The sequence below is a fragment of the Anopheles marshallii genome, chromosome X (assembly GCF_943734725.1).
Source record: "Anopheles marshallii chromosome X, idAnoMarsDA_429_01, whole genome shotgun sequence".
NCBI lineage: Eukaryota > Metazoa > Arthropoda > Insecta > Diptera > Culicidae > Anopheles > Anopheles marshallii.
In genome coordinates this window covers 18,105,190-18,118,288 of record NC_071325.1, presented here as the reverse complement: position 1 = coordinate 18,118,288, position 13,099 = coordinate 18,105,190, and the positions used below count along the sequence as shown (strand labels likewise).

The following is a 13,099-nucleotide window of genomic DNA, read 5'->3' as shown; positions in this document are numbered from 1 at the left end:
GAAATATATTTTTGTTTTATTTTTGGCAGTAACGAGTGTATATATATATATATCATTTATTGAAACTATTAATTGAATTTATTGAAAATATTCGTTGCAAAACTTCCCATTTTATGACACAATTTACGAAAACAACAATCTAAAAGAAACATAATTGATTTTAATGCAATTTTATTACACATGGAAACAAAACATGGTGACATTATTTAAATAAATTTATCTTAGATCTTTAGTTCAATGAATAACAAATCAATTAACAATTCATTTGCTTTAAAACAAGTAGGCTACACATATTCATACATAAATCAAATCTTTAGCTGTTCAAATACAAATTTGTTTGCTTTTGGTGACACAATTTCATTTAGTTTTTTAATACTTGGACTTCAGATGCTTTGTGATGAAGCGGGAAAACATGACATACACAAAATGCATCGTTTATGTCACGTCCAGTTTTTGTCAGTTTAACACGTAGAAGGTCGCACGGCACGAATATAGTTTAAAAACGAGACGCGCGATGTATCAGATTGATGGCGAGCACAAATGACATTATACTAAAGGCATAGGCGAATAAGCGGATCAGAGCAGCCGAAGCGAATACGGCGTTCTTCAACGTCGAATTTCACGCATATATAGAAACGCCGGCGAATCGATCCGGTTGTCCAAAAGCCCGGCCACAAACAGCAGGCGTTGCAGTTGGCAACGGGCGTTGCAGTTGCGTTGCTTCAGCGACTCGAGGCCCAGCAGCGCACAGCGTTCCTCGTAGTCCACTGGGACTCTCCAGAAACCACGTGAATTTTCGCTGGATCAACTCCAAACGGGCCAAAGATCGAGCAGCTGAAGGCCACTATACTACCGAACCGTATTCCAGCACTGACCGCACCAAAGCGCAATACAGCGTCTTAATGCAGACCGGATCGGCAGTGTGGCGTGCGTTTTGTTTCAGTAAGCCAGTTGCAGTAAGTTCATTGTTTTAAGTAAATTGGTTGGTGGAATGCTGGTTGAAAAATCGTAGCTCATACACGAACGAAGGGAATGGTGTGAGAAAGAAAGCAATTCATGTAATTCACAATCTTGTAAACATATCATCTGGCAACAATAAGTAGGTGGTATAGCAATAAACAGTGTATAAGTAATGCGATGGTTTGAGCTGTTCCAGCAATTGAAAAAATACAGCTCTAAAAATATTGCCTACTGGATCCTGTCTCGAAAAATCCGCAGATTTACGTCTATCGCTACAGTTTGTATCAGATGTTATCAAATCAATTATTGAATAAGTTAGTTATGTTGAAGGAAAACGCACCAGTAATTAAATCTTTGCTTTGTGGAAAATACCAAAACTTCATTGATTTCAAGACAGCCTGCGGTCGCATCTATGGGAAATGTGCTATAAAAAAACACTTGTTTTATTAAATGTAACAAAGGACAGTCAAGGCGTCTTTTTTGCTTGGTATAACGACTACAACTCTGGTTAATTTATTTCCATCATTACAAACACATTGGTTCGCGACTGTTTACGTTCGCTGGTCGACGAGTTAGCCACCATTTATAATAGTTCCGCTACAGCGCAACAATTCACTAGTACAATGTGGTAATGTAATAAGATCTCACTGGCTGGGCACACACGTACGTCCACTGGACGTCCGAAATCAACGAAGTCATAGGCTGGGCACACACGTACGTCCACTGGACATCCGAAATCCACGAAGTCATTCAAAAATTCAAAAAATTTGGGTCCTGCCGTGGACGCGTCCACAAGGCGTCCACAAAGCACGAAATGAAAGAGGATTCGGAAATAATTCTCACGAGAGCAGATCAGAGGACTTGTTCTCACCCGCTTACTCAGCCTTGCTGTTGTAGAGTAAAAAGGATGGATAGCAAAAAGATGGTTTGTGATCGAACCGTTGTGAGAACTAGGAAGAAAAGCATTGTTTTTTTATGTGATGGAATGTTTAAACACCACGAACATATTGCGAAGCGGTTCCCGGTATTTTGGAACAATATTTATTTTTTTTACTACCCCATTATTTGCAATGGTTTATCTAAAACCTATATAAAAAATATAATTACATGAACAAATTTTAGACTAGGCAAAATGAACACACGAAAATGCTCGGTAGTACTGTTTTTTAACATTTACCGGCAGAAATAGAAGGTATTAGTTTGTGATAATGAACAAACTAATAAGCCATAAGCCATTTCCAAAGCAACCATTAGTTTCACAGAAAAATGTTTATCCATTTCTACAACTCTTTTTTGTCTAACGTCATCATATAAATGTATTCGTTTAGCTCAAAACGCAAAGAAAATGTTAATGAAAGGAACTAGGGGGTAAGATCCTAGATCCTCTCTGAATTTTACGTATGCTTCTATTAGAATGACGCGTACGGAGCATACGGGCTGATCGTACGACTGTTGTGTCTCGCTTGCGCGTACGGTAAAGGATAGGCGTTTATGTTCTGATTTGCACGAAGTTCGATGTGGACGTGGGCAGGACGTGGACGTCCCGTGTGTTCTCAATCTTACCGCTAACCCGTCGTTTTGCTGGAGGCGACCGCGGCATACCGCGACACCCAATCAACCTGAGGCTTCGATCAAATTTGTACTCTTCAGGTATGGGGTATTGTTTGGGTATTATTGGGGTTATTGGGTATTGTTGATAAAAATCAACGGTTCGATTCGAACTAGGACCAGTGACAGAGACAATTGACATGTAGCTGCCGTTGGCGTCGTTGCCCAGCACGAAGTGGAGTCGGTTAGGGGTCGTTGGCTGACCGGGACGAGAAAAAAGGAATAAAAGGGACAGACGAAGGGAAACATGGTCTCTTTCCTGCGAAACGAAAAATAGTGCATATTTTAACCCTCCCACATGTAAAATCGTTAAAAATGCCGTGAAGTGCTATACCTCGTGAGTGAGTAATTCATTCTGCTCTGCTGATATCAGCAATATTTTATTTGAATTTCTCGTGATGCGAAATTATCCCAGCTGGCATAAAACCCACCCATACATGTAACAAATCCGCATAGTTTTGAAGAAAACTAGAGCTGCAATAGAAAGCAAATATCATCAAAACGGCTGAAATTTGAAGAACTTATGTTTTAGAAACATAAATAGTTTGCATTTTTCCAATGTATCATCCAAATCGGTTGAAACATTAAAAAGTTATACGACTTTAAAGTTGTTTAAGTTGTGTGGGAAGCTCGGTTGGCAAGAATATGGGTATTGAATAAAATAATCTATAAACAGTACCTCAGGCATTTTTAAATAATGCCTTACTTATATTTTTGGAAAAGTTCCAAGAATGTTACATATATTACAAGTTTTGAATAGCTACGATTTGTAGCATAAAAATGTCTGAGCTACCCGAGTAGCCGATAGCCAAGAATAGGGTTAAATAATCACCTAAAGAAATAAACAGTTAAAAATAACTGGTAACATATAATATTTTAATTTACTTTTTATTGTTTATTGTGTTGTTGTATTTATTTTTTTAAATATCGAACAGAGACTACTTCTTGCATACATTATCAACAAATTGGATTGTCATTTCGAAACACAATACTGACTTAATTACAGTTACATTTGTTGTTTGTAAAACTTCTTTTCGGACGATTTCATTCCTTCAATTTCGACTCGGAATAGATGCAGTCACCAAGATTATCACAAAGACCTTCATTCAATGATTTGAACCAGCGCAATTTAGATGGAATAGAGGCACATGCTCTAGGTTCGGAAACGGGAACTGGTAGCTTGAAACATGTTATAGGTGCATTTTCCCATTCAAACCCTTCGAAACGCATTCCATCTGATCGATTGCATTGCATACTAAGAGGACTCGAAAGATACGTATCGGCCAGCTCGTTTGCCTTCGAGTCATCCCATTGAATTGATAAATAATTTTCCGAACGAGGACCGCTTGCAGAGGATATATTTTGCTTTTCGACACTGAAAATATATTTACATGAATGATAATGAGATTCATGTTATTCAATGCGTTTTATATCTAGTCGTAAACGTAAACGGTGAATTTTTGAATACATACTGTTTCATGTATTGAAAGTAATTTTGTAGCGACTTATCGGAAATGGAGCTTTTGCAGACTTCTAGCGCTGTTGCAGGATAATAATGAATATAGTTTACACACATTTCATCGCTGATTGAAAATCCTCCAAGAGTTACAGTTTTGTAACCACGTGTATCGTAGTAACAGGTTGTTATTAGCGCATCACCCTAAAGAAATTTTTAATTTAAAAAAAATCACAAATTTAGAAACGGTTTTCACAAACTTAGAAACGAAAGACTTGTAGAATTAGAAAATGGTTTCTAATTAGAACGAACAGTTATCTACGTTCCAATTCAAGAACTATATATTAAGGTTGAGAGAATACTAACCGGCAGAACATGAGGTTTATAACGCAACTGTCGTATCTCTTGATAGTGGTGTGAGAAGAAGTCGTCTCGATTAACTAATGGGAGCTCTACTGTTCCCCGGAAGTGACGTGTAAGAACGCGTACACCACGTAAATGTGTGTGTAACTGTGAACCGAATATAACTATACCCTTCTGTGGTAAAGCTAACTGAGTGCATTCGGCTATACAATAACCGTAAAGTGGGAATGCTATCTGCCCTGGTGGTATAGCCATTTTATCCGTATATTCCAATCCCAACTCCATTATGGCAGCATCATAGCGACGTAACTTCGATACTACGTTGATGCGCATTCCGGAGCTATCAATGGTTCCGGACTTTAGTTCCGGATTGTTGAAATGTACTTCCAAACGGATATGTGGATTATACTCTTTACCGCCTATAGGTAGTCCCGCTTCTTTCGGGTAAGTGAAAGAACCAGCCCCCATAGCCCAGAGCGCCATAACTTTCGAACACAAGCGGCCCGATGCAGGCATATCTTTGCAAGGGCCGTTGTATGTATGAATCTCCATTTCGTTAGTGACACATTGGAAAATTTCCATATGGTGTACTAAATCTTCATTGTCTATTAATGGCTCAAACTGAACGATATGATGCTTGATGTCTATCAACCACGGATCGAGTTGCTGTATTTTACACCAGTACGTTGTTTCCACCGCTGGTACAACGACAGCGTCCAGGTGTACTTCGAACTTTTTCAAAACTTGGGACTTTTCTTCAATGTGTATCTTATCAGCTCTTAGCAGTTGTACAGGTAGGGTACCTTGATTTTGCATGCTTGTATTTGGCACCATAGTGAAATCGCTTTTCCAATCCAGCAATGTATCCATACGCCACCACACAAGATACATAGTGCCGGAATGAAAAGCAATATCTTGTGGATCGCAAGTGTCGAACTTACGGCGAAATGTAATAGAATTATCGTCCATGTGAATAACGTCACAATTCTGCACCGTATCAATGAAGAGGTGTTTATTGTCACGAGAAGTATATGTATCATAGACTTCATGATAAATATTATGAACAGAGGAGAACACACAAAAATCTGTACGGGATAGTTCTCCACGCTGTGAAAACCCTATACTAAATGTCCGGTACTTTCCATGTTCGAAAGAGTTGTTTATATGGAAAAATACTTCTTTTTCTTGCCAGTCTACCATCCAAAGAAGTTTGGTTAGTTGATGGTTTAAATCAAGATTGTGTAGCCGCTCCGAAGATATATCTGTGAATATGAGAATAAAAATATCGCAATCATACATTACACACAGGTGTCAATTTTCCATTTATCTAAACGTTATGTTAGTTAACTATAAACGTAATTTATAATAACTTGTCGAAATAAATGAAAACATTTATACGTAATATTCATCATGCCGTTCAAATAAGAATTCGATCTTTTAATACAAAATGTTAACAAGAAGCTAGAATAAATGGCTGAAAAGATTTAACTCTGGAAAATATTAATAATTAATACAATGAACCATCAAATTAATTGCAGCTTAAATATCGTTGAGACTTTTTTTGTTTAACAAGTTGTTTATGACAACCATATATCGCGATGTACTCGATGAGACTTATCATAATTATAATTAAATCTGTAATGTTTGCAAATATTACCTAGCACATACGTTAATGGATTTTAAGTTACAATAATTTCCCGAGTTACATCATGGGGAAAGATCCAATTTGTTGTGTACTTTAAATAGTAATTTGGCCATATGTTTTGTACGGGATATGGTGCTTTTTTATGTTTGTTGTTCAAACGGATAAAACTTAACTGAAATTAAACTTTGAACAATGTTTGAATGTATAAAAATTTCAATATTTTATCTTCATGTTGGGCTTACGGCTGATAAGTAAAACTTAGTTGGAAACTATGGACGTTTAAAGCGCAAATTTGGTCCTAATCTCAATTAGATTGAAATTACTGAGCCGATAGGCCGATCCGATGGTGTATTAGTTGGTGTGACGGTCTTCACACGACAGGACCGGTCCAAAATCTCATCCGGATCAAACCCTCGTAGCAAGGACTGATTATCCGGCTACATAGTAAAATGAGAAGGCAAATGGTAGAAGAAAAGAAAGAGGACCGTATCTTTGAATGTAATGTGTAAAAGAAAAAATGCAATGTAGAAGAAAGATACAATTGTGGATACAAAGTTAACTTCAGCGATATTTTGAACATTCTTAATGACAAAATATTAGCTGGACAACAATAAGATACAATTTCATTGTCATTTTCATCTTGACTATTAATAACTTCCATACCAAAATATCGTAAAGAAAATGTATGGCCCACACTGGTAAACCGCTTGTTTGAAAGAGCAAAATAAATAGAAGCCATATTTTCAAAATTCTACACTAAATAAAATTAGTGTAGAATTGTATGATAACTATATCATATAGCTTAAGTGAAAATGTCAGATGAATTCGATCATTGGAAAAAAACATGAGAAGGCCGAGGTTATCCTTCATTGGTCGAACTGAAATAAAATGTTACGGAAAACCTTCATGTACGTTATTGTAATTGAACTGAATTGTAATGCACTCAAAAACCTAAAACATCAAGAATGGTATGCGTTAGTCATATGAGAATGCTAATAATTGCAAAGGAAATATATATCACACTGCTGTCTTTTTGTATAAATTTCAGCCCTTCAATCATCGTTACAATGATTGTAAACGAGTATAATGGAGTTTCGTTATACATACGATAAACATAATTAAAAGAAGTATGTTCGGAGAGATTTTTTTTCATGTATAAAGAACGGCATATCAAAAAATCTTTAATAAACGACATGACATACAACTAAGAAAATTTCTCTATCCAAAGAACACAGTCATACCTTTGGAACCATTTGTGCTGTTAGGTCGTTCAATAGTCGAAATGAGCGAAATTCCACACAAATGGCGTAAAGAATGCAGAACGGTATACGTTGGAAAGGGGTAACCAAGAATTTAATTTCATTCTACAGAATTCTATGCGCATCTTTCCTCCTTTCCTACTTCATACGCAACCTCTGTGGTTGGATAAGGAGGCTTCCTGGACGTTCTTTTTAAAGAGAAAAATAATAATGGTGACTTTATCTCATCGATTGAAAGTAGACAAAAGTACTTCAGCATCAAGACAAGAAAAACTATGAGCCAAACATGCAGGCGGGTAATGAAAACAAAGGAATAAAAGTAATGAAAATGATCACATCGCATCACGTATTAGTCATTCATAACATTCAATGCTTTTTCGTTCACCATTCATGGCTAAACCCCAAGTATTAATTATTCCAGCAACGTCGAAAAACAATATTGAAAAAAGTATTATTTTGTCCCTCTCTTTTAATATATTACTATGCGTTTTATTCTCATACACAGAAAACCCTGAGATAAACGATCCTTAATCAGAAGCTCACCAGATGTTTTCATGCTTTTCGAATCTTGGAGACATTGGCGCAATAAAATACTACTGTTATAGCATTGTCGGACCAATGGTGTTGTTGGTATCGGTGCCATTCTTTCCCATAACAAAACCGATACCAATTCCCATGCACACTGTTCGCTAGTTGAGCAAGCACGACCTAACTTGCATATAAAATAACAAATTTTGAACGACGCTGAAATAAAAATGGCCCAATGGTGTATTGGTAGCGTCGCTGGTCTTTACATGACAGAACCTCTCCAAAATTCCATCCGTGCCAATCCCCCGTACGCAGCACTGACTATCCAGCTACGTATAAATAATGTCAAAGATATCCAGAAATGGCAGACCTAGATCTGATGAAGTCGTTGAGCTAATATAGAAGAGGAAAAACGATTGAAGCTAATGGAATGGAATAAAGTTCGCTTGAATCCTATGCTTAATAAGCATTCCAGAAAAATGTTGTGAAGTCCTATCGGGTGGTCATAGGTCAAATGGCATATATAAACGGTATATGCAAATGTAAATGATGGTGTATATATTATGCCATATGCCATTATGGGGATGGTGGTCTTCGTTAACACGGTGTAATTAACCATTTTGAAGTATAGTTTTACATTTCTAACCATGTATTTTTTTGCAATTCTTACTTACTACAGTTAGCAAATTTTAACAGTCGTTAAATATTAATTTTGATATCACGCAGCAACACGGCCGAGTACACCCGGGATAAGGTGACCATTCATTGTTTGGAGAAGGAAACGTCTTCAAACGAATGTGAATTGTATCATAGATTAAGGTACCCCTATAGTTGTAAGCAATACGGCCTGGCCGTCCTTGTTGAATAAAAAAAAAGTTAGTTTTGGTTTAACAGAACTTATTGGTTGTTCATTTCTGTTAAAATAAACGACTGTTAAAAAAGTTATCCGCGAAGGCACATGGGAAACACGGAAAAAATTTTGGAGCAGTTGAATAAACGACTGTTAATTTGTATCGCGTACGCTTTTCACGATCGTTTATTTAACGTCGTCTTAGAGCCTGTAGTTAAAATTAACAAATGAAAAAAAAATTGTCCACATAATCATGCATCGTTCTTTGGTGTATACTCATTAATACTACAAATAAGTCAACCTTTATTGCTGAAAGATCATCTTAGCCTTTCTGCAACATGAAATATGTCCTCAACTGTATCACTCAATGCCTGGTTTGTTGACACCAAAATAACTGGAGCTACGTAAACGATTGCTTCACATTAAGCAACTGTCAATTCATCTCGTTAGCCATACAAAAGTCGAGCAATTTTTTAAGGACTTCGATTAAAATTTAACGACTGTTAATTTTTAACGATTTCTTTCGCGATGCCGGCTATTGATGAACACTTTCGCGAAACAAATTCTATCTTGTCCAGGTACTTCTAAACTGAGTGGACGATTGCTTCAACCTCCGGGATACCTTTGCCGCACTGTTTATTTTCTGCTGCACTTCGCTGCCAGGACTGTTCTGCTGCACTTCACTGCCAGAACTGTTCTGCTGCACTATGACGACCATAACAAGGCTACTACTTGACACTCTGGTCTTTGTAAAACTTTTTTGACATATGACGAACATGTTCGACATGACGAGCATTGACCAGTAGCGCTACAAAAAACAGTGCTGGGTTCTCCTCTAGGTAGTAGAACACTAGTATGAAAAATCGCTGCAACTTCATCCATACTTTTCCATATCATATATCCATATCATTTCATGCATATTTTTTAATTAGTTTTATTAAGCCAAGTATGGCAATAGGCATAATAGGATACATAAAGAACAAGAAGAAAATGGTAGCTATAACGAAAACTCAAAACATTAGCTTGATTTTTTTTCATCCCATGATTCTTTAAAAATTATCATACACTTATTCTTTCAATTTCATTCCAATTCGTACTTAATTTTCCGATATTATCCTAACCATAGTCTATAATACCTAACGATAGTTTTTGTTTGAAGTACTATCGGCTATTAGCTTTCTACTTGAAATGACATACCCAGTTATCCTTATTTAATAAGAAGGTTTGATTACTTTCCTAAAAAAAGATCCAATCAACTGCACAACAATTATAGCATTGTTCTAGCCGGTTTTACCCAGATTAAAGCGGTTGAATAAATGGAAAGTTTGCAGTCAGTACCTTTTCCATTCGGGAAGTTTGACATATTGACTCGAGTGATTTATGAGATGTTAATATTCCCACAAATTACCAATAAATTTATTGGTAAGTGTTTTGAACGAAAAATTAAAAGAAAAAAGCACCAGGGTACCAGGAAAAGAACAGATGATATTTTTTCCTGGATTTAAGCTGGTGGTCCAGTAGCATGATGGTAGCGGCGCCGGTCTTCACTTAAACGAACCGGACCAAAAACCCATTCGGATCAATCCCCCATACGCAGGACTGACCGTCAGGTACAACAGGTACAGATAAATAAACACAAAAACAGAAACACATAGAAAGCCAGAAATGGCAGCCCTAGTTAATGTGGGGTTAATATATCACAATACATCAAAAATGTTGAACACAAAGTTTCCAGCACTTGAGAATGTCGTGCCACTAAAGAAGGAATAACACAATTTTGTCATCTTTCAAATGATTTAAGGGTATCGTGCAAAAAAATCTCATTAAAACAAAGCAAGTGGTCCACAAACATCGAGTCATCGGCAGCATAATACGTTCAATGTCCCAAATACACGTAATAAATTTGATGTTCAGGCCACCTCTATGTAACTGTATGAGTTTGCTCTTGTTGCATATTGTCGGTACATTATACACCACTGATGACGTGAGCTTTCAGCTCGCCGTATTCATTTTAATCACTTAAATAGTAAGTGATTAAAATGAATACGGCGAGCTGAACTGACTTACGAGATTTTTGCAGTTTTCATTACATCAGTTGTTTTTTTTTAGAACTGTAACTACGCTTAAAGATTCGTTTTGTTCAACACGTAAGCTCAAGCTCCTTATATTAATCTATGTTCACCAACAAACGTTGGAAAAACAATATAGACATCTAATTTATGGCAATGTTGAATTTTCGTTCAAAAATTATTAATTAAAATCGAACCGAATAAAAATACCCTTTTATAAAAAAAACATTCTGGCCTAACAATACTGTAACATTTTACATGTTTTCAAAACATATGAACACAATTAATTGTTCAATTTTTTCTGCTATATTTCTTTGGTTAAGCACCACATTTTTATCGGATTATGAAGCCCAAAACGATTTAACAGCAATGCTGCACTTCGTTGAATATCAAAAAAGTCTTATAATCTGTTACAAATTAGCTAATTGCTAATTTAGCAATTAATTTTCAATTCAGGGATAGTTAATATATATCAGTAATAAACGTTCTACGATTTATGAAGGTGAATCTAATAAGTTCATCATTCAATTTAAAAGCTGATTGAAGGGAAGATACTTTTCCGATAGAGAATGTAATCTTGTTAGATTTGCCTAAAGCTATATGCTGGCGTACTTTTCGTGTTGATGGTGGTAAACTCTAATTGTCAGTTTACTTCAAGAAATATGTTGAAGGATTGATTTTTATTTAATTAAAACATTCGGTAGTAAATAAATAATGACACCTCAGAATAAATTATCAAGGAATCCACGATAGAGCTAGATGAGATCACCTACTTTACACAAAATAACATTATTTCACACATATTTTATACTTATTTGTACTAAACTGGGCAACCCGTGCTATGCATGTAATTTTACATATAGCAAATAGAAATTATGTATTGCACATAAACTATATTAGAAACCTACTGTAACATACAACGCTGGTTAATAATAATGCAAACACCCAGCATCTAGTATTACACGAATCCATGTAGTTTTCCATCGCGGTTGAATGTAAAAAGAATTTTCGTTTGGTTGAACGTAACTGTCACTATGTCAAAGCCTTTGGATCACTTTTACCACTATTAAAACATTTTTATACAGCTAACACTGGCTCTTTTATTGGTTATACTATGGACAGCCAAAGGAGGATCCATTGACCTGGTTCGTCTAACGACAAGAACCACACTGAATCCAAAAAATATGTGAATGGGAAATCAGGAACATATTCTTTCTGCGCCGGCTCGGCAAAATTGTGAACGTGACGCATGTAAGGAACATGTTAGAATGTTTAAGACAAATATCTGTTGATACTAACTAGTTGATACTAACTCGGTGTTGACTTAAGGTTGAATGAATATGGATGTAAGTTCATTTTTTCATGAATTGAAAATGTAATTTTTTACTTATACTTATTCGAAATAGAAAATCATAAACAATATTTTACTATTTTCATTATCGGTATGCGATTTACTACCGTCCCTGCGTTCGTACGGCCAACAACGCTATTACCACCATACCACTGAACTACAAACCTTGCTACCTAAAAGCATCAGCCATCAGTTAATCACCATCATTTTACTTTTATCAGTCGGAAAGTAATTTTTATAGCATGTTCTAGAACATAACAACAAATAATTAAAATATTAACATTTTTCAGAGTAGCATTGAAAGGTTCCAGGTAGAGATGAGAATAATCACTCTTTTCAATGATTTGAATCAGAGTTAAAGAGTGGATTTGAGGATTTGAAACATGCACTTACTCATTTGGAATTCATTAAAAAATATTACGCTACATTAATGATTTTACCACTCTTTTACGTTTATATTCACTCTCACTTCGTGTGCCGACTAGAGACTCACTCAGCAGTGAGTAAAAGTGTTTTATCACTCTTTGGATTATGATCAGAGTGAGAGAAAGATATAAGAGTGAGTTAAAGATTATTATCACTCTTTTGGTATTGTAATTACTGAGTATGAGTGGGAAAACGTGTTTTTTTCACTTTCATTGGATCGTATTCACTGTAGTGATGGGAGAAAACGTCTCCGGAACCGGAGCCGTCAATCGACCGGCTCCGAAAAATTTACCCACGGATCCGAACCCACAGCTCCGAACCCACGGTTCCGAACCCATGGCTCTGAACCCATGGCTCCAAACCTACGACTCTGAAGTAATGACGACATCCAGCTTTCGGGTTAAAAGTATCTAACATTTTAAAAGTTAAGACACGTTGCTTCCCTCAGGGATCTAAATCATGAGTTATGAATTTTTATTTCTGTACTGAATTTCACTTAGAGTTATAACTTTTTTTTAATTGTTCGGTAAAATAGCACACTGATCCATGGCAAAATATATAAGCGTCAGCGACAAAACACAAAT

The 13,099-nt window shown here is 36.2% G+C and overlaps 1 protein-coding gene across 1 annotated transcript; it reads right to left on the bottom strand.

Annotated features, from left to right (window-relative positions):
* Nucleotides 1-3,612: 3,612 nt before the first annotated feature.
* LOC128714707 (tyramine beta-hydroxylase) lies at nt 3,613-11,722 on the bottom strand. The gene is made up of 4 exons (XM_053809588.1): nt 11,647-11,722; nt 4,391-5,649; nt 4,041-4,228; nt 3,613-3,943 (listed from the first exon to the last, which is right to left on the bottom strand). The coding sequence occupies exons 1-4, from the start codon at nt 11,720-11,722 to the stop codon at nt 3,613-3,615; spliced, it is 1,854 nt and encodes a 617-aa protein (XP_053665563.1).
* Between the last annotated feature and the right edge of the window lie 1,377 nt (nt 11,723-13,099).

Coding starts and splice junctions, on each gene's coding strand:
- LOC128714707 (XM_053809588.1), bottom strand. CDS start 11,722: ATGGAAAACTACATGGATTCGTGTAATACTAGATGCTGGGTGTTTGCA. Junction 5,650..11,646: donor AACCAGCGTTGTATGTTACA/GTAGGTTTCTAA, acceptor TCATATTCACAG/ATATATCTTCGGAGCGGCTA. Junction 4,229..4,390: donor ATAAACCTCATGTTCTGCCG/GTTAGTATTCTC, acceptor AAATTTCTTTAG/GGTGATGCGCTAATAACAAC.